The sequence below is a fragment of the Monomorium pharaonis genome, chromosome 9 (assembly GCF_013373865.1).
Source record: "Monomorium pharaonis isolate MP-MQ-018 chromosome 9, ASM1337386v2, whole genome shotgun sequence".
NCBI classification, from domain to species: Eukaryota; Metazoa; Arthropoda; class Insecta; order Hymenoptera; family Formicidae; genus Monomorium; species Monomorium pharaonis.
In genome coordinates, this window is record NC_050475.1 from 6638306 (window position 1) to 6662621 (window position 24316).

Consider the following 24316-nt stretch of genomic DNA (forward strand, 5'->3'; position numbering starts at 1 on the left):
GATAATATTTTGATTTTACTTTTTTTATTTACAAATATTGATTATGAGCTGAGACATATTTCGAAGGTAAAATAATAATTTTTAAACATTGAAAATATGAAAAGAAATCGATATTTTCAAAAACGTTCTTTTACATAATAATTATCAAATTTGTAGGTCGAGAATCAGTTTGATCCCCAACGAGCGTTAATTGTCTCGGTGTCAAGTAGACCGCTTCAAAATTATTTCCGATTTGAAAGATATTCGAGAAGCGCATTTGGGTTCAACGGAACGTGAAACACAATCGCGATCGACACAATTATTAATAATCTTCGTGGCGATATGACAGCTGCTCGCTCGCTTGCCGGGGCATTGCGAAGAATTGCAGTTACACACATCCGTCCATTACGTTCCGCGATTCGTTGATCGAACACATCGGCACAATAATTCGCAACTGGAGTCGCGGTTCTCGGCAACTGCCCTGTAATGGCACTGGCCGTCGCCTTTCCTGTCGCGCCCCTCACCCTTCCGTCCACGCTTCGGCGGCGCGGGGCAGCCACCCGTGCACATCCGTTTCCGGCTATTTTTGGCAATTTCCATCCATTCACGCGGCCGAATAATACCCCGACCGGAGCGCGCGGCCATTTGAAAGGGAAATCGCGTTTTCCCTAGGAAAAAGTATTCCGCTCGCGCGCGCGCGCGCGCGCGCGCCGAAATCAGGAAAATGATGATTCCATTTCATCCCGCGCGCTGCACGCCGTGTAATTGCACTCGTAATGTCGCATATATTTCCCGCTCACGCCGAGATTACACATAAAAATTAAACGTCACGCGAAAGTTTTTTTCCCCCCTCTTCGCCGATTATTCTGGAATATATCCGTTTATTTCCGCTGTAAAGCCTCTAGATATAAGAATGCTGTTATACAGACTGTCGTAAGTCGAAATGAGAGACGTGCGCGAAGAGACCATTTGAGATGTTTAAAGAAAAAATTGTCTCTCCGTGTCTCGCGCTCGTAAATACATCCCCGCAATTTCGCTAAAGGCGAACGTACGAGTTGAAATCGCCACGAATAAATCAGACGTAAAGGGAACGGCTAGGGGAAAGCTCGTGAATGATATACAGGTTTCTATTTTACCTGAGATGTATATACATACATATATATATGTATCCGTAATGTTTTCTGTATGAGACGACTTACGGGGCGAGCGGTATTCAGTATTTTCCCATTTTCGTCGCGCATGCATTTTATACGTCGATACCGGCGAGCGACGGCGGCGGCGGCAGCGAAAGGTCGGGGTGCGACGGGGTGTATGACGGGGAGGGAGGGAGGGGGCTTACGCCGGTTTTACACGAGAACCGACACTTTCGCAGCAAGTCAAGCGGTGCGTTATATTTCTCAACACGCGGGGAGAAGGGCTGGAAAAGATAAGCGAGTGACTTGCCACTTGACTCGGCCTCCCGCCTTCTCCCCCCCCCCCCCAAGGTGCGGCGCGCGGCTTTGTGTATTCGTGGCGTTGCGAGAGCTTTTCAACATTTCGAAGTAATTATTCTTTGTGGCGGTGGATAAAGTCGTTTCTTCTCGCGGCTTCGCCGCCGTCCCGCCGTCCGTTTCCTTTCATTTCGAATTGCTTTTTCGTCGCAACTCCTGCTTACCGCGCCGGTAATATCCTCCCACGGGCGGACAAAAGTAAGGAGAAAGAGTGCCATTAAATTGTCCGACGGTATTAAAGTTATACGTTTACCTTCCGCACGGACGTACACGCGCTTTTGTATGTACACACCATTCGCCTTCGATCCCCCGGCAGTTTTCACCAGTGCCGCGTCGAAAGAAAAATTAAAGTTAATGCAAGTGCACGATCGCGACCGGAAGGAGAAATCGATAAATGTCAAGAATTAAATTTTGTTTATAATTTTTCCCATGAATAAGCATTTAAACAGAGAAAATGTAATTAGCAAAATGCATTCAATATTAGATTACAAAATAATAGGAAATCAGGATGAAGAGGAAGACGAAATTAAGTTATAAAATTGAATTCTCTGGCATTCTTTGAAATTATTTTTGGTCACGAAAAATAATGTATTAAAAAGATATTAAATGTAATTAAAGGGTTTTAGTATTTAAAAACTGAATGTTTGAAGATCACAAGTTTCTTATTTCTTAAAAATTTAATTTTTTACTCGTTTAATTTTTATGGAGTCTTTTTGGATAATATTCTAGCTTTGTAAAAAAATATTATCTCTACACGGAGATAATTTTTTCATAAAATTTACCCTCAAAATCTGGTAATTGTGGAATAATGTGTGACCTCGAGGAATTTTACTATACTGCTTAGTAAAATTTACTTAAAACATAGTAAAATCTACTATACTTTCAGTAAAATTTACTAAAAATATACTAAATTTTACTAAAAAGTGTAATAAAATTTCTCGAGATTATACATTATCCCACAATTATCAAATTTTGAGAGTAAATTTTAAGAGAAAATTTTTTCCGTGTATTAGATTTATTTTAGTATAACGTGTAGTTGTACGCGAGCTCTAAATATCGTGAACAAGTTCCTCGTTCTGTGTGATTTGATGCAGATAATTGTTTCCCTTCTTGGAATCTTCCTTAAATTTTCTCTGATCACGACTTTGATAGCAGCGAGTATCGCCCCAATTCCTGGAGGAAATGGACATAAATCGGGATTTCGGGCAGCGTGCAGATAAAATCAGGGAGAATCTTGCAACGTAATTACTTGCTGGCTCACACGCAGTGTATTCTTTTTTACTGTCTAAAGTCAGACAATACAATGCAATATACTATATTTTGTTCATCGCGAATACTAATTGTATTTTTACTTTCAAATGTTTTTAAGAGATCTCAATGAGTTAATGATAGCATATCTGTATAGGAACTGAGTATAGACCTTAAAATAATTAAGTGATATTTTTTTTACGTTTTTTGGTAGCTATTATAAATATAATAGTAACAAGAATGATTATGGTTTATAATTGTACCGAAAGAATAGTTTTGTTAAAATATTTAACTGAATGTTCATTTGAAAATAATTTTTTGTTGAATTATGAAATAATTATGTAGTACTCTTAAGTTGATTGCTACACTATTAAAATATTATTTTGCAACATTTTTAATGATTGATAGTCATTCTTTATAATTATATAACCGTTTCAAAGAATTATTTTTGGATGTGCATTTAAATTTTTAGATATTTTATATAATAAAAAATTGTTCTTTCCGTACGTAAATATACAAAATACTGCTTTTATCAATGCATTTTTCTTATCTAGTTTGTCGAAATGAGACGGTATATGAAAAAGCTCGTCTTTCCTTTCTGTTACTTTATGAAGCAATTCGTGAAATAGACACATTGTGCTACGCGTCGTGCACGCCATCGTGTAACAATACGTCGCGTTTTCTCTTATAAATCGTATTTGGGTAGTATACGGCGTAGCACACAAGCATAATTCCAGCAGATATATGTACAATCGACGAGAGGAGTAAAGCGGTTGCTACTGTAACTTATATGTAAAATTTTACATACGTGCGTATAGAAAGTTGGCAAAAAATTCTTACGGCGAATGGCTCGTAAAAGTTCCTTTACGATAAGGGCGCAAAAGCACGTTCAATATACCGATGCAAAAGAAGAAGGCGGTGGCGACGGTGGCAGCGATGGAGGAGGAAAAGGACGGGGAAGAAGAGGATGTGTGGCGGGACGGTGTGTATGCAAAGTTCAAACGTGATGGAGGATATAAGTTGCCGAACCGCGGATCTAGAAGAACTAATATATCCCAGTCAGACAGAAATAAAATTATTCGTTCGGAAGAACATTATCGATATTCTGAGAGGCAGCGAACATAAAACCGACTTTCTCTCTCTCTCTCTTTCTCAGCTGAGAAGTGGAATCGCGCGATATTCAAATGAATCAATATATTGCTTGTTTTTCTTTTCTGAAATTAATTTTGCTTTCTTCCTCTCTTTCTCCCTTTTTCTGACCATGATTCTCCATAATGTCATTTCTTTTCCCGTCATCGCAGAGCACTCAAATTCTCTCGCGTATCTATTCATCCCGGTCTCGGATATTAAAAAAATAATTTTACTCCTCTACTGTCTTCTTGATAAAGTCTACTCTGTTCCATCCGTTCCTTGTGAATTCTTGTTACATCGAACTCAATCAGAATTAGATCGATGCGTAATTTAACATAGAACTTGCCAATGTGCAATTGAAGAAGTAATTATTCTCCTCTTTCTGTGTATAACGATCTTTCTTTCGAAAGGTAAGATGATTTTTATAATAGCGAAAGTCATGTGTGTGTGTAAAGTTAGAAGAGCAACTGCCTTTTCTAAATTTTTATTTTGCATTTAAATTATATTAAAAATATGTTTTTATTTAAGCTAAAAAAAATTGACTTTCGGATTAATTATCTGGTCCGTAATGACTTATTACGTATGATTTATAATTATTCATAACAGATCTTTTGTAACAAATTGAAATCTTCAATTTTAATTATTTTCTTTTATAAAAGGAAATTTTCCTTTGTTAAGATTTCTGCTAATCTCAAGAAGTCGTATGTCAGCCATTGCGTTTCTTTTTCATGCAACGAAATTCAATTGACCGAAGGGATGTAACATTAAATAAAGAGAAAAATGTACGAACGGGGAGGTATCCAGCTGCTGATACGTCATGCTAAATTATTTCCCTCCATCCGTTCCCGAGTGACTGAAAATAGCGCGGAATGAAGGCGACATCCGTGCTCGCAGTCGGGAACAAAGGTTGTTCCGTGGATAGTCGGGCGTGCCGGCGCCTGTCTCGGCGAGAAAGACAATTTCAGGTTAGGAAGCACTTCATCACTAATGCATAAAGACGCGGGGGTGGGTTTTGGTAGCCGGGTGGCAGAAGCGAGGGCGCCTGGTGTGGGTCTTAACCAGCGGCGGCCATGTTTGTATAATATATTCGACTGCAATAATGGAGTCACTTCGGAAGTAGCATTAGCTGCTTGCACCACCACGTGCCGGCTTCGTAGATTGCAGGAACGATTGTTTGCACTCGCTAAATATAATAAAGGCAGGGGTTTTCTCAGACTTATAGCTGGCTCGCGTGTCTGTTGACCTTGTATCATCGGACGGGAAGTGACGCTGCTCATTGTAAACGCAGTTTCATTCTTCGTAGCTGCACGCAGATGCTCTCAGAAATTCCGCGAACGAGGTAATTTTACCTTGGAGTAACTTGGCTTAACTTTTGCAGACGTATTTAAATAGCTTCTTTTCTGATTCCAATGATCTCGTTGAGATACTTCAATGGTCGTAATATAAATCTTCACAAACTTTTGTATGTATAAATGTGTTTTGATTTTAAACTAAGATGCGAATAAATATAATCTTCTATGTAAGGACATATGTGCAAACGTTATATGTCTATAAAATAAATCGGTCTTAAAATGATATATTTTTTCGCCTGTTTGATTAAACGATCGAACAACCCTATTCGTACTGAAATTTTAATCGTTCTAAACACTGCCGCGAGCTTCTAAAGTCTCAAGTCCTGAACGACAAGCACAAATTTTCAAAATTCCGTCTGCTTCGCGTCGCCGTATCACGTACTCTCTTCCGGATGTATTTTTATGATGTGCTTCCGCATGCGAGCGTATAGAAGCGCGGGGCCACGAATTTACGATATGGATACTTGAATCCGCAATACAAGTTTCTTCTCTCGGTTGTGCACCTTGGCGTAATTCCGCGGGTACAACACGGTTCGCTTCCTGCGACTTTTTCAACACGTAGTAAAGCGAAACCGGACGTTCGCCCGAAGGAAGTGCATTATTCCGTCGACCTTTCCGCCATATAAAGATGCTCGTTGGGGACACAATGGCGCCGTGCCAAGCCCGTACCTCGGCGCACCATCTTTTTCACGGAGGAACTTCATTCTTGTTGTTATCTATTGACGCATACGCCCGGCGGCGAGTTATGAAAGCGCTCCTCTCGCTTTACGCCACTCATATGTTGTTTAAGATGCATCCGTACGGCGTCTCGTCGCTTCACGGCAGACAGGCTCTGTCGTGTTTCTGCATAATGCATGACTTCTCGCGTCCTTAATGATTCTTAAGTGACGACTAAGTGACGAGTCAGAGCAACGTAATTACGAAATTACTGTTACAATAGACGTTGCAATAGACGTAGAATTTACAGAGAACTAAAGTAATTTTTATATTTTATAATTTGAGTCCTTTCTATGCAAATACAAATTGTAAACGTGACTTCTTAAGAAAAAGAGGTTTAATTAAAAAGAGCAGTTTGTGGATTTATGGATGAACGTTGTACGCGAGTGGAAAATTATAGAGTTTTTTATAACGTTGGTAGAACTCGACCAAGAAGCTTCACTTTGTATCCACCGTATTCCACCGTTCACGTCTCTTTTGCTTCAATTTTTTTCCTTACCATTTTCCATCGAGCTTTTTATCAATTAATTATTAGCCTTCCCGAAGCTCGCGCCTGCTTTTCGCCCTTATTCTGCTCTCTGATCAACTTCTCTTTTTCTCACTTTTTTTCTTCTACGTGCTCTCCTGTACCTCACCTGTATTCTCGCTGCCGCTTTTCCGTTTAACGGTCTTTTGTCTAGGCAATCGGCCAGGCCGCGTTTGCTTTATTCTCCCGGATATTTGTCTTTTTTTCCCCGTCTTCCTCTTTCGCTTCGAATGTCCCTTGCCGCCCCTTTATGCCGGTCGGTCTAGTAAACGGCGAATAATCGTCGACCGATCCTTTTGTTTCGCAACGAACAATGCAGTCTTTCGCTTCTCTTTCTCCTCGACCTGCGTCCGCTTGTGTCTGACCGCAGATTGAACGTTACTACTTGATAATTTTGTCGCGAGGCTCTCTTTCTCAATCTGATCGCTTTCTCAGTCAATCTCTCGGTTTTTTTATTCCCCCTCTCCATTCTCTTTCTTCCCCCTTTCTCTTTTTCTTTCGAACTTTTCTTATATATATATTTTTCAAATGTCTTTTTGCCGAGTTAACTGCGGAGCTTAGCGTCAACGTAGACGTAAGCATCTCCGTGAAACTCTGAGATATGTCTGATCTCGTCGGTGGAGAACGTTCTACTTCTCCCATCGATTCCGCCAACTGGAAAACGATGGAACCACCCTCAGCACAGTCAGACCTCGGGACTAATTGAGCAAAAGAAGCATGACGGCAGCACTTTTCGTGCGTCGCTCCGTTACGGAATGCCGGCAATTTTTGCGTCGAATATACCGTATTTAGAAACAATCAATTACGATTAACTCGCGATACGAAGAAATGCCGAAATAAAATAAATTACGTTATTGTAAGAGAAAGGAAAGTCTGTCACGAGATTTCACGTGATAGAAACAATTGCGTCTTATTAGTGTCACGTGGATGGTCTTTTGAAATTTTTACGATTAAATTACTATCGATATTATTACGTAATTATTGGTTTCCGCTTTTCTGTGTGACAATTCATAATAATTGCGATACATTTATATTATGCATAACAAGAGAATATTTCATATAATAATTTAATCGCGTAAAATAATTACTTCAGAGAACTACGCTTTTTTAAATTGTAATAAATGCACGTTTTGCAGCTACATATCTAGAGACAGAGTGATGCTCTGTGGCATGCTATCGCGCGAGACACATTTTACATCCCGTCAATTTAATATCTTGCGTTTCTCTCTCTCTCTTTTTTCTATATATATATATATATATATATATACACAATATATAGAACGCAAAGTCGAGTGATGCGTTTTAATAAAGTGACTTTCTTATTCGCCAAGATTGCGATGCGATTGCGTTTGCCCGGTTCGTTTTGTTCCAGCGAAACAAGCGTACCGTGTATCTTTCTTGTCGATTTCAACGTGTTGAATCTTTGACCCCGTTCATATCGTATACGACGGGGTCGACGGCGAAGAATGAGAACCGCGTGTCTTATTATATTTGACCAGCGCAAATACCGGCGCTCAACCATGATCTTAATTCGGACTCCTGACGTTATACACGGCGGGCTTTATGAATATTCCCCTTCAGGACGAGAGATGCATGGCCGACGACGACGCTGTGACTCGTTCAACGAGCGAGACCGGGGTTAATTACATTTATTGAACGCAAGCAAATTCCGCGATTTGCCCAGGCTACTAAATCCGGCGAACTGCGACGGTCATTGCTCCGCAGTGGTGTTCTTACAAACAGATCTTTATTACGCTCCTGTCTGTAGTCAATTTTGTGCAGCAGATCTTGCGACTTGTTTCCCTTCTTACGACACTAAGAAACGTCAGTTTTTCATAGCGTTTTTTTTCTAAGATATATATGATACATATATGAACAGATAATATATCTGTTATTTATTATTGGATTATGATACACGAAATAAGATTAAAGCAAGAGCAACGAAACACATTTATGTGTTTATTAATACTTTTTAAAGGGCGCAAATTGAATTGGTATTAAAGTCATATCGCATATATAAATTTAACAGCTATGGCCCACCGATTTTAATCTTAAAAATCGATAATTGCGCAGATATAGATGCATCGCCATATTTCGTTTTGTAAATATCCCATTTACGAAGCCCGTTTTACGTATCGCAGGCAGCTTTATTGGATCTCGACTGAAATCGCGCTAACGAAAATTTCGCTTGCTAACTGTCCCTTCCCTCCCTTTACCTCTCATCTTTACCACGTTTGGCCTAACACATATCTAAGCGTCCATTTCGAGCAATTCTCATCTACGTCCTTATCGGTTTCCAATATCACTCCAATAATTCCCAGTTTTCCTCCCTCTAATGGCCATTTTCAGACTGGTGTGAAAGAAAAAGCGCGCCATTCCTCTCTCCTCCCGCGAGAAGCTTCGTGTCTTTACGTAGTCTCATGCACCACCACATGGTACTATAGGTCATCATTCAAGACTGATAAGATTAAAGCTCGGACGGACGAAGGAGTCATATTACCGCGAAATGGGATCGTAGTCATAGGTACTCCTGGAATTTTTCTTAAGAATGTGCCAGCAGCGAGAAAATTTTTCTTAAGAATCTTTCTGAAAAGGAAATTTCTTTCTTGCGGTGAATATTTAGTTTTTATTTCCACAGAAATTAGTTAATTCTGATTAATATTATTAAAATATATAAAAGCTTACATAAAAAAGTGTCTGAATTGCTTGAAAAATCTGTAAAGAGTAATAGATAGCGATAGACATACTTATATAATACAAATAATTTTTCGTACGAATTAGCCGAATTACTGCAATGGCGAGAATCGATTCGAAATGTTCGGGCGATGGTCAGCCATTTGACTCGAGCCCTCTGTTTCCATCCCTGTTCCTCCAACCTTTCTCTATTCCTCTTGCGCTTGCATGTTTCTGCTATGCCGTACGATGTTGTACCACATGCCTCTACGGATGTCTGCGACCGGTTGCGAGGGTTGTTTCTACCCCGAGATTAGGGGCTTTAAATCAACGGAAACGTCGGACTGCGCTGTGTCAGTGGGCGCTGTAGGGGGGAGGTGGGGGAATGATCAACAGAGACAATAATCAAGTCGCCTAACGGCTCGTAGAACCGAACAAGTCTGCGGAAATCGTGATCACTACGGTAAATACACAATTTTCTCACACAATAATGCAAGAATGTTGTAAAATATAATAAAATTTTATTATTTTTTTTTTATTCTATTAAATGTGAGTAATCTTGGAAATTATTATTTATTTTTATTTAATATATGTTTAATTTTCCAATGAGTTTATATAACGGTTTGTAATACTTTGTTAATCAAAAAATTACAATTAGAGAATTTTAATAACGAGAATATTTTATTTGTAATTGTGAGATAATATTATATTGAGAAAAAGATACATAAAAATTTATTTGCGGAATATAAATTTATTTCATTGAAATAAATCTTCATTTAAATACGGCGAAATAAAATTTTATTCCTGGCAAATACGATCAGTCAATAAGAAAAATGAAATACATTTTACAGAAATGTATATTTCGTCATCACAATTAAATTTTTTATAATTAATAAATATCGAAGAAAATGTCACATTCACTTACCAATCATCTTTCTTTCCTCGACGTAACGTCAGATTTAGGTCATCGCGAAAGTGCATAATCTGTCTGATGTATAATAGCTTAACCTTTCTTCCTATATAATATGAGAAAGAACGCGCAGAACATATACGGACGCAGAAGCGCGCTATCCACGTATGCCGAACAAATGATCAGCCATTCCCGTTTCCGGTATTCGCCATAGAGAATTATGGAAGCGTCTGGCTCGGAGCGGAGGTGAATTTTTAGTATCACGCTTGTCTTAGATATGAGAAGGCAGGAAAATAGATATTATTTAGCTAAAGTATATTGCGTAAAAAAAATGAATATTGCAGTCTATAATATATTTTGCAATAGTGAGAAGTAAGAGCACTCGAAATCTAAGTGTTCTATAAAGTGTTTTAAAATAGAACATTAAAGTGTTTTATCGGATCAAATATATGAAAATAAAACAGGATAAATGTTTATACTGTTTTATACATCGGATTAAAACATTATAATGTTTTATTGTAAAACGTTTAATACGTTTTACATAAATAATATGTTTACGTATGTTTTTAAGCATTATATACACAGAATAGAAAACACTAAAACCGTGTTAAAGTAAAACACTTATAGATAGAAATATCCATTGCTATGTGGCGTTTTCTTGTGAACAAAATGCACTTTTTGTTTAAATAAAAGGAGCTCATTGAGAGCGCGGAAAGAAGTCGGATTTCGCTATCGACATATAATATTAAACTGAAATATGTCAGTCTCTATAAAAGAAATCGAGAAAAATGAGATGAGCGGAATTATGAAAATTTTTATTCCAAGTATAAAATATTCTGGAATCAAAGGCATTTTTGCATTTTTTAAGAACACATTGTGTTTAAACACTTTAAATGCATTAAGACCACGTCAAAATAAAACACGTCAGTGTTTTTATATTTAATACGTTTCTAAACGCTTGAAAGATGACTACAAGGATTTAAACATTTTAAGCGTTTTAAAATAAAACATTTAGATTTGCAGTGAGATTACAGCTACACTAATTAAATAATTGGAACGCTAGAATTAAAGATGACTTTTCGTCTGATTTTTGTTGGAAATAGGTATCTCAAACTTGCTTATCTGTAAACTATTAATACTTGACGGTTGCAATGAATAATTCAAGTGCCAAAAAATAACGATATTTGCGGCGATCTCGAAGTTTACATAATTGATCCGTGAGCTACTTCGTTAGACACAATTTATCAAGTCACTTTGTTATATTATCACGCCTGTCACGTTTATCTGGATTTTCTTAACAAGCGTTCATTGCACGTTTCATTGCACTTGTCTCTTCGTGTATTTATTGTGCTTATCTTATCGCTTAAAAAAAAAATAGATTTTTCCATTATAATATTGATTATTAATTACATTACGAAACTTTCGGGGGAGTTTTCCTCGGAAGTGAGTTCCTCGCGCGGGATTGAGATGAAATATTCCGTCTAAAGTACACAGCGCCGCTCCGCTGATCCGATGGCTGTGAAAATTTTCTTTTCCTCGGCGCGTCGCGTCGTCGTCATCGTCGTCGGCGTCGGCGTCGGTGTTCTCTCCGCTGTAAGGATTTATAAGATCACATTAAAGGAACGGACGAAAGATTTGCATGGACAGATAGTTTTCGGCGCAGAGTCGTTTGAGCAAAGGGATGGTCTCGGCGTCGCGGGGATCGAAGGGAGAGGCCGAATGGGAAAGGAATGAGGCAGGGAATAATTTCTGGGAGGATAACATTCCTTCTATCCTCGCGTCGCGAGAGACACCCATCTGTTCTACGGTCCATATCCCACGAACGATGAGATCCCGCCATGAGAAGGATAGAGCTTTTTCTCTCCATCTACCCTTCCCTCCCCCCTCTCTCCCCCTTCTCACACTCTCCCTTTTGCTGCAATTTTTTACCTCTTTAAACGCTCTTACTATTCCGATGACATTCAAAAGCGACAATAGCACCTTCGGAATACAGTTGTGTGTATCGCTTTTCCGCACCGTTGAAGTAGTAAAGGCGAGAAAGAGGAAAGATAGGAAAAGAGGGCAGAATCGAAGTATATGCATCAAGGATCACCGAAAGCGACGGTGGGAATTCCACCGGAACTTCGGAGTTACGGGAAATGCGTCCCTGCACCGTTGAAGGTGGTTCATCTTGTTGTGTCCAATCGGAATGAACTTTTAAACGATTATTCTTACTTTAATTTTCATTTTTATTTTGAATTCATATTTGAAAATGTTTAGGGTCGGATAGATCGTAATATTACTCACGGGGAAAAAGACGAACGCTCGTTCGTGACTTAATATTCATCTCATTTACGCACGACGTTGCGATGTGCTATTTATTCTACTTCGGTAGCGTTGATGGACGGTCGCGTGCATCTAAGAAAGCCGGCTTGGTTGCAAGCCGTGATTTATCTCGATGACGAATATGATCCCACCGACAATAAAGATCTGTTGAATATACGTGCTTACCACCAATCTCGCCCTTCTCGGGAATTGTGCCGCCATAAACCTTCATCGACGACTAAATGAGTTCTAACGGGGAGAATTGCGGTTTGGGGGGTGTCGATATGTTCTCCTCGAAGGTGGCTACAGCTGTATGTTCTCGTTTATTCTGCAAGCACATAATAAGAAACTGCAAATTACAAGTATTACTTTGAAGGACTTTTCTTATGTAAAGTAATAAATGACTGGTAATTAAATGAAAGATAGAAAGATTTTTATAAGTTTTTTATTTATTTATTTGGTTTGAATAACCATGTAATTGAAATTTTTTTGAGCTTGCAATTGAATTTTTTTTTATTGAGACTAATAATATCGAAGATATAATGATATGACAAAAGTGATACAAAATCTACATAGAGATAAAAGAATACTTATATTGTATGTTAATAAATTTTTAATCTTATAATCAGTTTATAGCAAACTATTAAATTGAAAAAAGAATTTAAAAAATTAGCATTTGAAGAAAAACGTTAGTTTCTCTGTTTTAATGTCACAATCAGTTTTGTCATACATTTAATTGAACATTCTTTCTTTTATTAAAAAAAAGAAGAGAAATAGAAAAAATTTTTTTTCAAACGCCAGTATATTTTTTAATTTTATTTAATTATTTGATTTTTTAACTTATAATCTTGTTAACTTTGAAGAGATATACTATCGACGTATTTCAATAATATATGTATTAAGATTTAAAACATGAAGTATCTTGAAAAGGCATGTCGCGTAAAAAATTTCAAGTTTTACGCGAGTAAATTTTTAATATTTGGAACTGGATCACATGAGAAATTGATGTACGTGTAAAACGCAAGCACATCGTTATGCGGAAAGGAAGACGAGAATTCAAAATAGAAGAAATCTTTTTTTGAAAAAAGGATTTTCCTGTATATCTTTTACATGTTCAAGTGCCGTGCCATGTACCACCGATATGAAATGATAAACGGCTTCGTGAGGTATCTGTTTTGTTATAAACTATCGGCGGAAATGCATTAAAGATAGAAAATTCGAGAGAAGGGTATCTCGGATGTGATTTTGTATTCTCTGTCTCTGCGGACCGTGTGCCTCCTCGGTTTCTGGAGACGGATTAAAATTCAATTGAGAAAAGGTAGAATCTAAGGTTCTCTCAATCCCGGGAACACAATGGACGTCGAAGACGCTCAATGTTTTACGATGCATAGACGATATTACAGCGATTTCTTTATGCATAGTATATTCGGGCGCGTCGTTGAAGCGGGTATACGGATTTGGTTACGGGCGAATCCCAGATATTGGGTGGTGCGCGAAAATCCAAGAGCGCAAAACCTGATAAATATATCTCCCAGAGTTACGAATTGACATAAGTCTCCATTGTTTACCGTCTTGCGGGACGAGCTGAAGGAAAAATTATATCCGTGATTTGTGTGATTAAAGTTTTAAGATTAAGTTTTGGAGAAGTAGAAAGCACCGCAGAGAGATATTCGCCGGCGTAAATGACATTATTAATACATTGTTGTTTCCTGAAGACGAAATAAGTCGGCAGCTCAGTTTCTCGTAAATTACACTGAAGCACTATCTACCTTGTTGTTGCTTTAATTATATATCGCTTTAATTATATATCGCGTGCTGTGTGAAAGAAGACGTACAGAGTGCGGATTTAACGGTGGCTCCGTTAATTTTAGATAATTGCACGTTATTTAAATTCCCCGTATACATGTTATTTAAATTTCCTTTATATACAAAGGCGCTTCCTTATTCTGCAATTTGCCTGTTGTTTTATCGCAAGCACAGTACTAAGAATACCACGCACGATTCTCGTTGTGATTCTCGTTAGGTTTCTCGTCCCTGCCTTCAGCCAGCGACCACTTTTGAAATTGGCTCTCTTTTTTGTCGCTGCTGGTCTCGAGCTTCGACTTCGTCCTTCTCCCTTCTCCCTTTCCTCCGGCGGTCACCCGTTTTCTTTCGTCGCTAAAACCCGGCTTTTACTTACTGCTCGAACGAGGAATTCATCCATTCGTTCTCGAAGGGTTGGCGCCCCCCACTGTTGGAGGGACGATCGCGCTAAGTGGCAGATTCAGGCTGATCGAAAGCGGCCGAGATAAAAAGGGAGGGAAAAAAAAAACGTCCCCGGCGGAGAGGGAAGTCGAAGAGTAGACTTAAGCTTGTCGAGAGGGTTACGGCCAGGGGTGAAAAGAAAAGTACGCGGAACGCGTCGATACAAAGTGCTGTTTACGCCATCTCTCACCCTCTCTCCTTCAATCACCAGTCCCTTTACTTAATTCCGTGCCCTTCGCGCGCTACCTTTAACGTATCTCCATTTTTTATCCGCACATTTTTCAACCGCTCGCGCATTTTCTTCGCGTTTCCGAGCGGTTTTTCTTCTAGCGCGCGGCGGTTAAGTGTTGTACGAGACTCTTGATTATTTAAGGCACGCGAGACGCTTATCGCGATGAGACAAGTTATACGCGTTCACTCCTGCATAATTTTTGCGACTCTTTTATTTATAGATCGGAAGTGTGTGTAAGGAGACCCCGAGGGGAATGCGTACGACACTACTTTGCGTTTAAAGATTAACACCGGTTTTATCTTTCTTCTTTGCCTGAATGCCGGAAGATATTTTCATTTCACCCTCGCCGGACCCGTCAGCGTGAAAAATGCCGGCGGCGCTTAACCCGATTTTTTTTCCCTTCAGGCTGCGCAAGACACGGCCGTACAACAACCACCCTCCCGCAATTTGCATTTTTTCCTGTCCGTTTCGTACACGCGCCCGCGTGGCCCTCGATCTGGTTGACAAAGTGGAGAGCTGATGGGTGGATCGTCGTGCGGATAAAGGTGTCTTCGCAGTGACCCGGAAGGATCGCCGCGCGGTAAATCTCTCGCGACAAGCGAGAGATCCATTGATCCCACGATCGAACGTGGAATCCACCCTTTTGTGTTCCCGTGCGTTCGCCGCCCCCCGCCTCCCCCGGTGAGGAGGTAAATAATGTAGAAGGACTCGTCGGGACGTTAGACAACAAATAAATCAGCCCCGTCCCGGCTGCTACCGCTCCGGTAGCTGCGGATCGTCGCGGTAATCTTCGTGATGGCCGAAGCGCTCTTTGTCGGTGTCCTCCCGAGAATCGTTCCGATCGGAGACAGAGAAGCGCCGGTCATCTTTTATTTTTCCACCGGCGCTATCGATCACGCTCAAGTGGTTGCCCCGCATTACACATCCATTCTTGATAAAGGTGGATCGACACACGGATCGAGACTGATCTATCTTGATGACGATCGTAAATTTGTCAAGGGAGACGCGAGAGGGAATACACGAGACAATCCTAAGTACACAAAGATAGCTTAAATTCGAAAGGGAAAGAGAAGAAGAAGAATTTCTAAGAAAAATCGATCGGAATTTATTTGGAAGGCTAAAAGCCGGTTGTTCCAATTTCTTGGTAAACTTGCCTACCAGGTGAACGTGTGTCTATCTCTTTTTTTTTCTTTTTAAATAAATAAAGATAGGTAATAGATAATATAATACCTTGGATAAAACTTTTTAATAAATTGGAACAATCGGCCTTAAGAATTTAACCAGACAATATAGATTTCCGTTTTTACATTTTATCGTTGGGAAAATAAAACGCACAGAAAAATTTTTTATTCATCTAAAATTTAATATAAAAGCGGTTTATTAATTGATGTCTTTATTCTGTAGAAATGGTATTATAATAATCAGCTTAATGTGCTTTTTCTTTTTAATATTTCTTGATTTTTTTCCATTATAAAAAATGTTGATTACAGCTATACGTAATATTCTTAGATATGAATAAATTATATAATAATCAATAGTATACAATATGTACTTATAACAACAATATACATATAATAATAGTATGTAATAACAAAAATTTTTTAAACTGGGAGTGTAAAAATTACTCTAAGTTATAATTTACACTTAAAATATAATAAAGTAACTATTTCCGGTTAAACATTTTTTTATATTACGAGAAAGAAGTGATAGTGTCTCTCGTGCATTCTTTGGAAGTGTACATGTATTCGCTGCAGTATATTTTTGTTACTTTTTTCTCGAGCGAAATAGCGTCGTACAGGTAAATGTAATTTCTCTTTCCCCGTCCGCTATTTTTCCCGGCAGGCAACGTGAATGAACAGTAAACAGTAGCCATTCCGTCGATGACCCACGATTTCGCGTGCAAGAAAAGAACCAACCGATGGTGATACTTTCTCGAAGAAGCGGCTACAACCGGCCATGTTTCTAGATACTTCCCATCGTCATCGTCTTGTGTAGCGAATTTTCCTTCCGGATTTTCTATTCCAGTGCTGATCCGCTCGGGCATTTTTCCTTCGGAAGTGTCCATAAAGGCAGTCGCTATCAAAAAGCTCGCTACCACGGAAGAGAGTTCCGCCTTTCCTCGCATGAATAAAACAACCGGATTTAATATATATTTCGCGGTCACATGGACGCCGCGGAGCTTAGAACGACTTCCGGTACGTTTCACTGACTCGAGAGGCCGTACAGGCGGAAGTTGAGTGCCACTGCAAAGATCTACGAATCTTAGACCATACGAGCTGCTGCAGACGACGGTGCATCCCTTATCGCGACGAAGGAAAACGTCGCGAATTCCCAAGATCCATTACCATGTAAATATCACATCGAGTTGCGTCTCTCGTAATTTTACGGCCAGTCACATGCATTACGTCAGCCGTATTTTAATTTGCTGTACTTCCCCTTATGTGTTTTTTCTCTTCAATAATAATAATATTTATGACATTAATGTGTTAAAACAATCAGACCTTAGACTTTAGGTATTATATTTATCGTATAAATTTTATCGTAGAAATTTTTCAAGTCGATTGACTGTAGGATAGAAAAGTTCTCGAGAAATCTCTTCTGCATTCCAATTGATACATTTGAAAATTTGTTATACTAAGAAGAATTGCCATACGATAAATGTAATAATCTTTTAAACGCGATTTGTCGTAACATCTGTAAAAAAAGTCAAAACATCAAGACACTAATTTAAAATTTTCAAATCTTTTTTTGTTTTGAATCTTTTGCATCTCTTCAGTAAACAAGAAAGGATGAAATCTACGATTCGCTATTTTATATCTGCAGCTTTTACGACAGCAGCTATATCTATTTTGCATCTCGCGAATTGCGAATCAAAATATTCATGTATATCTCTATACGGAGAAAGAGGGAGAGAGAGAAACACGCTTGCGCAAGGCCCTTCGCCCATGTTCTTATTTTCCTAGGTCTTATTTATACTAGCTTTGAGCCTGCATTTCCGGAGGATCACATGTAACAGCAAACATTCTGTGTATTTGCAGTACTCAGTGTACTTGGATAGATTACTTACGTGTGGATTACACGCGGTTAGTTTATGCGAAATAATATGTGCGCAACACGAAGGATCGCGTGTCTGTAACTAAATTCTAACATCTCGGTCGTTGAAGCTGCGCTTAATTCCGAAGTATAACGGAAGGAAAGAGTTAAATCGGTTTAGATCGCATTAAACCGAGCATCGCCTGATGAAAAATAAATAGGGCTATTCGCGGGCCACGAGCCTTTCTTAAAACGCTATCGCGTGGATGACGTCAATCATGTTAACAACATTAATTTTTAAGTGCGAACAACTTTGGGTATCTGTTAGATATCTAAAATCTTTCTTACACAATCAGCTAAAGCAGACTGTTGCCGTAAGATTTACCTTAAAATAAGCTCCAATCAATATCTAATCTTCTACTATGTGACAAATTTGAACTCTTTTTAGATCGCACACCGAATCAAACGAGTCTCATAGACTTTTTTTGTAGCTGAAAACAAATCTGTATAATCGTTCCAATATGTCACATTTTTTAGAAAATTAGACTTAAAAGTAGCGAAAAATGGCATTTTTAGATATTTGTAGCTAAAATAACTCTACAATATGACATGACTTTTATTTGAGAATTTGTTTTCTCCGGGAAAAATCCGTAAGAAACATTTCATCTACTTTGTGATATAGTATTATTATTATACGATTTTTTATGATTTAATTTATATTATTTTTTACAAGAAATCTTATGCTATTTTTTATGCATAAGAAATTACGAGACACGGAATCGATCTGAACACGGACAGTCTGAAAAGTTTTGATCCAGTCTATTTGTATTTTTGACATTTTCATTTAACATTTTAATAGAATTTGGGATTTGCCTTTCTGATTTTGCCATAGCTTGCGTAACTCAAGATCGATATCTGTACCACGTTGTTATTTGTCGATACACGCGTACTAATAACATCTATGTTGTTTGTTTCAGGTAAGGATCTAAATTTCGCCAGTAATAACGCGGGTGAGTGTTACATCTAACAATATACAGTTATTACCGCATGCGCCAGTTCTCGATTACCAATTGTTCGCCGTGTTGACGAGAGTGCGCTAGAGTTTCCGCGCAACTACATACTCGTAATCGACATTAACGACCCGTACGCTCTGCGCTTTCGAATTTTGTGAGTTTCGTTATGTTACTGACGATACGCAGGCAGAAACAATTATTCCCGAATAATGCAGATTAACTCGGTCGTAAATTCGATTCGGTTTTACAGTTCGGTGTCATGGTGCCTCGTTATCGCTTGCAAGTTCCTATATATGCTTGCAATTTGTAAATTAATAATGACAAAAGATTGCCAGAGTTTAGTTTGGTTCTAATAATTTTCGGAAAACAATCTGCACGTACGCGCAGATTCGTCGATGTTTCCAATAGCATCGTGATCGATATTGCGAAAATTCGATATTATCTATGCTAAAAGTACCATTCACGCGAGAGGAATTGTCCTGCACGTTCGTGTAGGAATCTCTCTCTCTTCATCATTCCAAACTTGCTGCAATTTTCGACGCCGGGCGTCAAGCGCGGCAGGCAGCTCTTCTTTTCTCAACCTCGCCGTAAAGAAAATACCGATTCACCTAAATCCCGTAATTCGTAAAACCTGTAATTCGCCAAAGATTCGCCGCACTGTAAGTTGAGATTCGACGGAGGGAGAACTATTCTTCCGCAAAGCGACCGTCCGTCGATGACGAGGGGTTGGTCCTTCACGCGGGGGACGAGACGTAGGAGTCTATCTGGAATCAGAAGAAAGAAAGAGAGAGAGAGAGAGAGAGAGATCGGAGAACTCGCTGAGGGCACCGCCGAGATAAGGATGGCAAATTGCAGGCAATCTAGCTGATTAGGCTCCGGGATAGTAATCCCGGTGATCCCGATGGCGGGGCGCGCGCGGGGAGGAGGGCGTCTATACCGTTCTATTCGACTGCGACTGCCTTCGCCGTAGTTCCGGCCGAAGAAAGGGTTCGAAAATGGACTGTCGCGTGGGAGGGGGGAGGAAACGTCGAGCGAGGAACAGCGACGTCCGTTACACCCGCACCGCACGCGCCGGGAGATTAGGATTCTGCCGGGAAAACTCGGGCGGAGAGGGGGAGGGGAAGGGAGATTTCTTTTCCATGCGCCAGATCGACGATACGTGTACTCGTACGTTACCGTCGCCGCATTCTCTTCGTTCCTCCTCCTCGTCTTTCTTCTTCTCGCGACGTCTCGCTCTTCGTTCCCATCGTTGGAGCGGAAACGATAGAGCCGTGAACTTCTTTTGCGGCCGCGAAATTGCGATATTGTTGCCCCCCTCCTCCTCGCGGGAGTATTCACAGCGGACCGTCATCTTCCGCTCGTCACTCCTTCCAACATTTTCCAAACAGACGAGAGATTTCATTCGGATAGGGGAAAAAAGACGAGAGAAAAAGAAGGAGACTCGAAATATATTTTTAACGATTCCACGTTGATACGGTAATCCACGTGTGTAGCGGTAAGAGAAATCGAAACTCGCGCGCGCACTCGTCTCCAGGACGGATTTACATGGCGAAAGAACGACAGGCTGATGGAGAAGCGGGCCCACAAATAAATAAATAAATAAATATATATATATATATGAAATCCGGCGCGCGCGCACCCACGGCCGGGGATGTATTGACCGCGGCGAGCGACGTTCGCTCCGCGAGAAAAGTCGTGCGCGTGTCGTATCAATTTTGCCGGCGCCGTCGTCGCCGAGTTGCCATCCGCTTTTTGCTCGCCGGCAATGCATTTAAATTATTTATAATGGGGCTGCTTTTTCAATCTACGTCAGCGAACGGCCGTGTGGACAGGAGAAGAATGGTAGGAGGAAATATATACGGACCGCGGCGCGAATTAACGTCGTCCACTGGCCGATCGACGCTGCTTGCGACTTACGTCCGTTACCAGTGAATAAGAAACGTTAAAGTAACATTTTGAAATATTTCATGTGCATTTTTTAAAATAATATTGTGTAAATATTTCAACAGGGTTATTCGATACGCAATTCTTTTCGAAACATTGTTGAAATTTGTTTCGAAAACATTTCCAATTTATGATCAAAGTTTGTTAACACTGATGTTGTGTACGTCAAATACGATATATTTGAAAACGTGTGTTATTGAATATCATTACGAAAACATGGTATAAATAATTTTATACTTACTGCGGTTTTGTCATATAGATTAACTTTAATCTCGATTAGGTTTTGATTAATTCTTATGATTAGAAAAAGAAAATTGATTCAGAAAGTTGAATCAAGATCAAAGTTTATCTACATTGATTGAAATGAACATTAGTTGCGAGATTGCACGCGATTGACGTAAAAGTTGGCTTTACATTTATTAGCGACTGACATATTCGTCGCGTAATGTCCCCTCAGTGTACATCAATTGAAATGATGTATGTCTCGATGAAACAAAAAAGTGAAAATAGATTTAGAGATTATTCCGCAAATCACACAAAAAGCTATTATATTTTGCACGTGTAATTTCTGCGACTATTGAACTTGGCCGTTCGAGGAAAGAGACTATGTAACCCTTTATTATTATTCTTTTTTTTTTCCGATAGAATTTCATAATCCGCTTAGCGAGATAATAGAAGATATTTTAATTTCCATTTTTTCTTTTCTTCCCTCAGAGAGATTGTTATCTTTCTTTTTACTTTATTGTACACGGGTGCTAAATAAAGGAGCACTAAATTTTATTTTTAAATAACATTTTATATTTACTTGCGCGTCTCACGGAAGCCGGAGAGACTCTTATTTATTTAAAATATAAAAAACAAGATAATAACGTAAATAATCAGACCTTATATCGCAACAAAATACGTCTCGACGTATAGGAGGTGTTTTCTTCTAGTTATTACTCCCTGCAATCCAGAAAGTCAACGATAGCTCTTTTTTTCTCTTTTTCTCTCTCTCTCTCTTTCTTTCTTGTTCCCTTGCACAATGTGAAAAGAGATTATAAAATCTACGCGCGAACACGAAGGTGGTAATAGAATTTTGGAAAAAGAGAAAACCGAGCCCGGCAGGAGATGCCGCCTCAGCCATGTCCGACGTGGGATTATCGGGGTCGACAAAGGGGTTTTAAGGGGATGACGTGGGATTGGATCGCAAGAGGCGCGCCGCGAGGCTCTCGAGAGCCGCTTTGTGTCTCTGCTATAATTATTATTTGCGGGACCGTCGATCTTCAATGGCCCTGCAAAATTGCGTCCTGTAAGAAACACGTGTAAGTGCCAGGTGCTACGACTCGCAGCCTACGAGTTTAATCTAACGAGTTTCATAACTTGTGTGTACTGGTTTAGGTGTTACAGTGAATTTGAAGAAAATTACGTAGATACTTCTCAAACACGTGCATTTGTGTACGTTAGGATATTTGCAACCTTTTAATACAAATTGATAGGTGAACCAAAAATACAAATTTAACAACATAACGAAGTATAAAAATAATACCTTTGTGCTTTAATTTTATTATATTTTGCAAAACTGAAGTGCTGCATTCGTTCTTTTAGCAATTCTATTTAATTTGCTAAAAGTTCTCTAAAAACGCGAGTCCCACGCGGGACTCTTCAATTAATGCAATCAGAATTAATTAGCCGCTGCTCAATTTATTTTTTTTTTGTCGATTTCTAACGACCACCCGACCATGCGCACCGACCCCGGAAAAAAAGGCACTCGCTGGCAATTTCTCGTTTTTGGTGGTCGGTTTAATTAGAAAGCAACGGGCGTTAAAGCAAATGAACGCGTAGCAACTGTGCAGTCTTTTCCTTTTTCCGACCATTTGCAAACACGTCCTTGCACATACGCGAAATTTCACCGCAAAGCCTTTGAAAAATCAATTGCAGATGTCACGAGACGGCGACCGGTGTAGTTGACGAAGTGTTTTTTCGGTCTTTAACCACCCCACGCGTTCCCGTTTCAACTTAATTTTAAATTTTACCAACTCACGATCTCTCATGTTCACTCAAATGCCCGCCCGCGTGGTGATAAACGCTCAAGTAGTGACGGCCGCGTAGAGCCAGCCGCAGAAATATTTGCTGCGTTCGGGCACAGACGTCTTTGCTTACCCCTTGCATTTGACGTTTCTGTGTTACCGCTGATTGTGAGATACGCTTCATCCACACGTTTTCCGAAAAGTGCGAGTTAAACGAGAATTATTGCGACACGCTCGTTTCCTATCGCGTTAGCGTCCACACACGAGTATCCACGCGTATCGCAATTGTGCAAAATTACTTGACGATAAATTAAACTGAAACATGCGAGATGAAAAGAGCGTTTCGCGACATTTTGCAAAGGTGAAAAAAAAAGTAGAAAGGGGAGGAAGCGGAGAAAGGGGAGGAAAGAGAGAAACGAAAGTTGATCGTGCGCAGATAGAGCGTGTTATAGTTTGGCCGGAAGCAGGCGAGTGTGCTATTGGCTGCGTCGTATCGTGTAACACGATCGCAAAGGGTCCGTTTCCTCCCTCGCATGCCGGTGACATCGAGCGGATTTGTAGGGAATTGCGGAAAGTGCAGAGCGCGGAAAAAAAACGGCAGATAAAACACGATCCGAGCCACCTGGCGACACAGAGAAAGAGAAGGGAGAAAAGGGGGCGAAAGGGAACCGGGAAAGGGCGGAAGGGCGACGAGAACAGGGAGACGGAGAACGGTGGCGGGGGAGGGGGGAAGGGCGAGAAGGGTCGGCAACGAGCGTATCGGTCGAATTATCGAGTGGTACGGTTTTATGCAGATTCGCCAGAAACGTCGGGGCAGTTTCGGAATTAATGGCGGCCGGACAAATGTTTCGCGGTTTTTCTGCTGAATTATCGTGCCCCTGGGCGCAACGTAACGCCGCGCGCGGTTCATCCGTGTGAGTCCGCGGTGATGTGACCGTGCGTGGCCGCACGTGTACGGTACGTCGCGACAGGATACGCGTACATGCGCCCTCGGCGGAATCGGCTTCGGATAATGTATACATTACATGCACGGTCGCTACGACGCACTCGGTTACAAATGCCGGTATAATGCGACGGAATACGTCCGGTTTTTACCCAGAGCTCTCGGTGCGCCCGAAAAGTTCGCGCGCAGCACGGTACGACGTATCGGAAACTTTGAGCGACAAACGGTTGTCCATTTAATTCTGTCGATTACCGACAGTATAGCTTATTCGCGAAGGGAAAAATTGCGTAGAATCAATGAGGTTGTGTCCGACGACACAATAATGTATATTTTTTCTAGTTTTAATTTTTCTATATATATTTTTCGTACCTTTTATTTGTTCTCGTATATTTATTATTACGCTCTAAAAATTAATGATATTTTTATGAACGTTACGTAGTGAGAATTATGTAAAAAAAACGAATGATGTTAAATCCACATCCATTGTTGTCAAAATCATATTACTTTTTAAAGTATATATACACAGCAAGAGATATTTTGTATTTATGTTAAAATTTCGATTTTTGTT

General features: G+C 39.9%; 1 protein-coding gene across 1 annotated transcript in view; it reads left to right on the plus strand.

Annotated features, from left to right (window-relative positions):
- Positions 1-24316, plus strand: part of LOC105830687 (agrin) — a 569188-nt gene that overhangs the window by 64774 nt on the left and 480098 nt on the right. The window contains exon 3 of the mRNA XM_036292157.1: positions 18817-18849. Within this exon, the coding sequence (XP_036148050.1) occupies positions 18817-18849 (33 nt within the window). The remainder of the gene's footprint in view (positions 1-18816; positions 18850-24316) is intronic.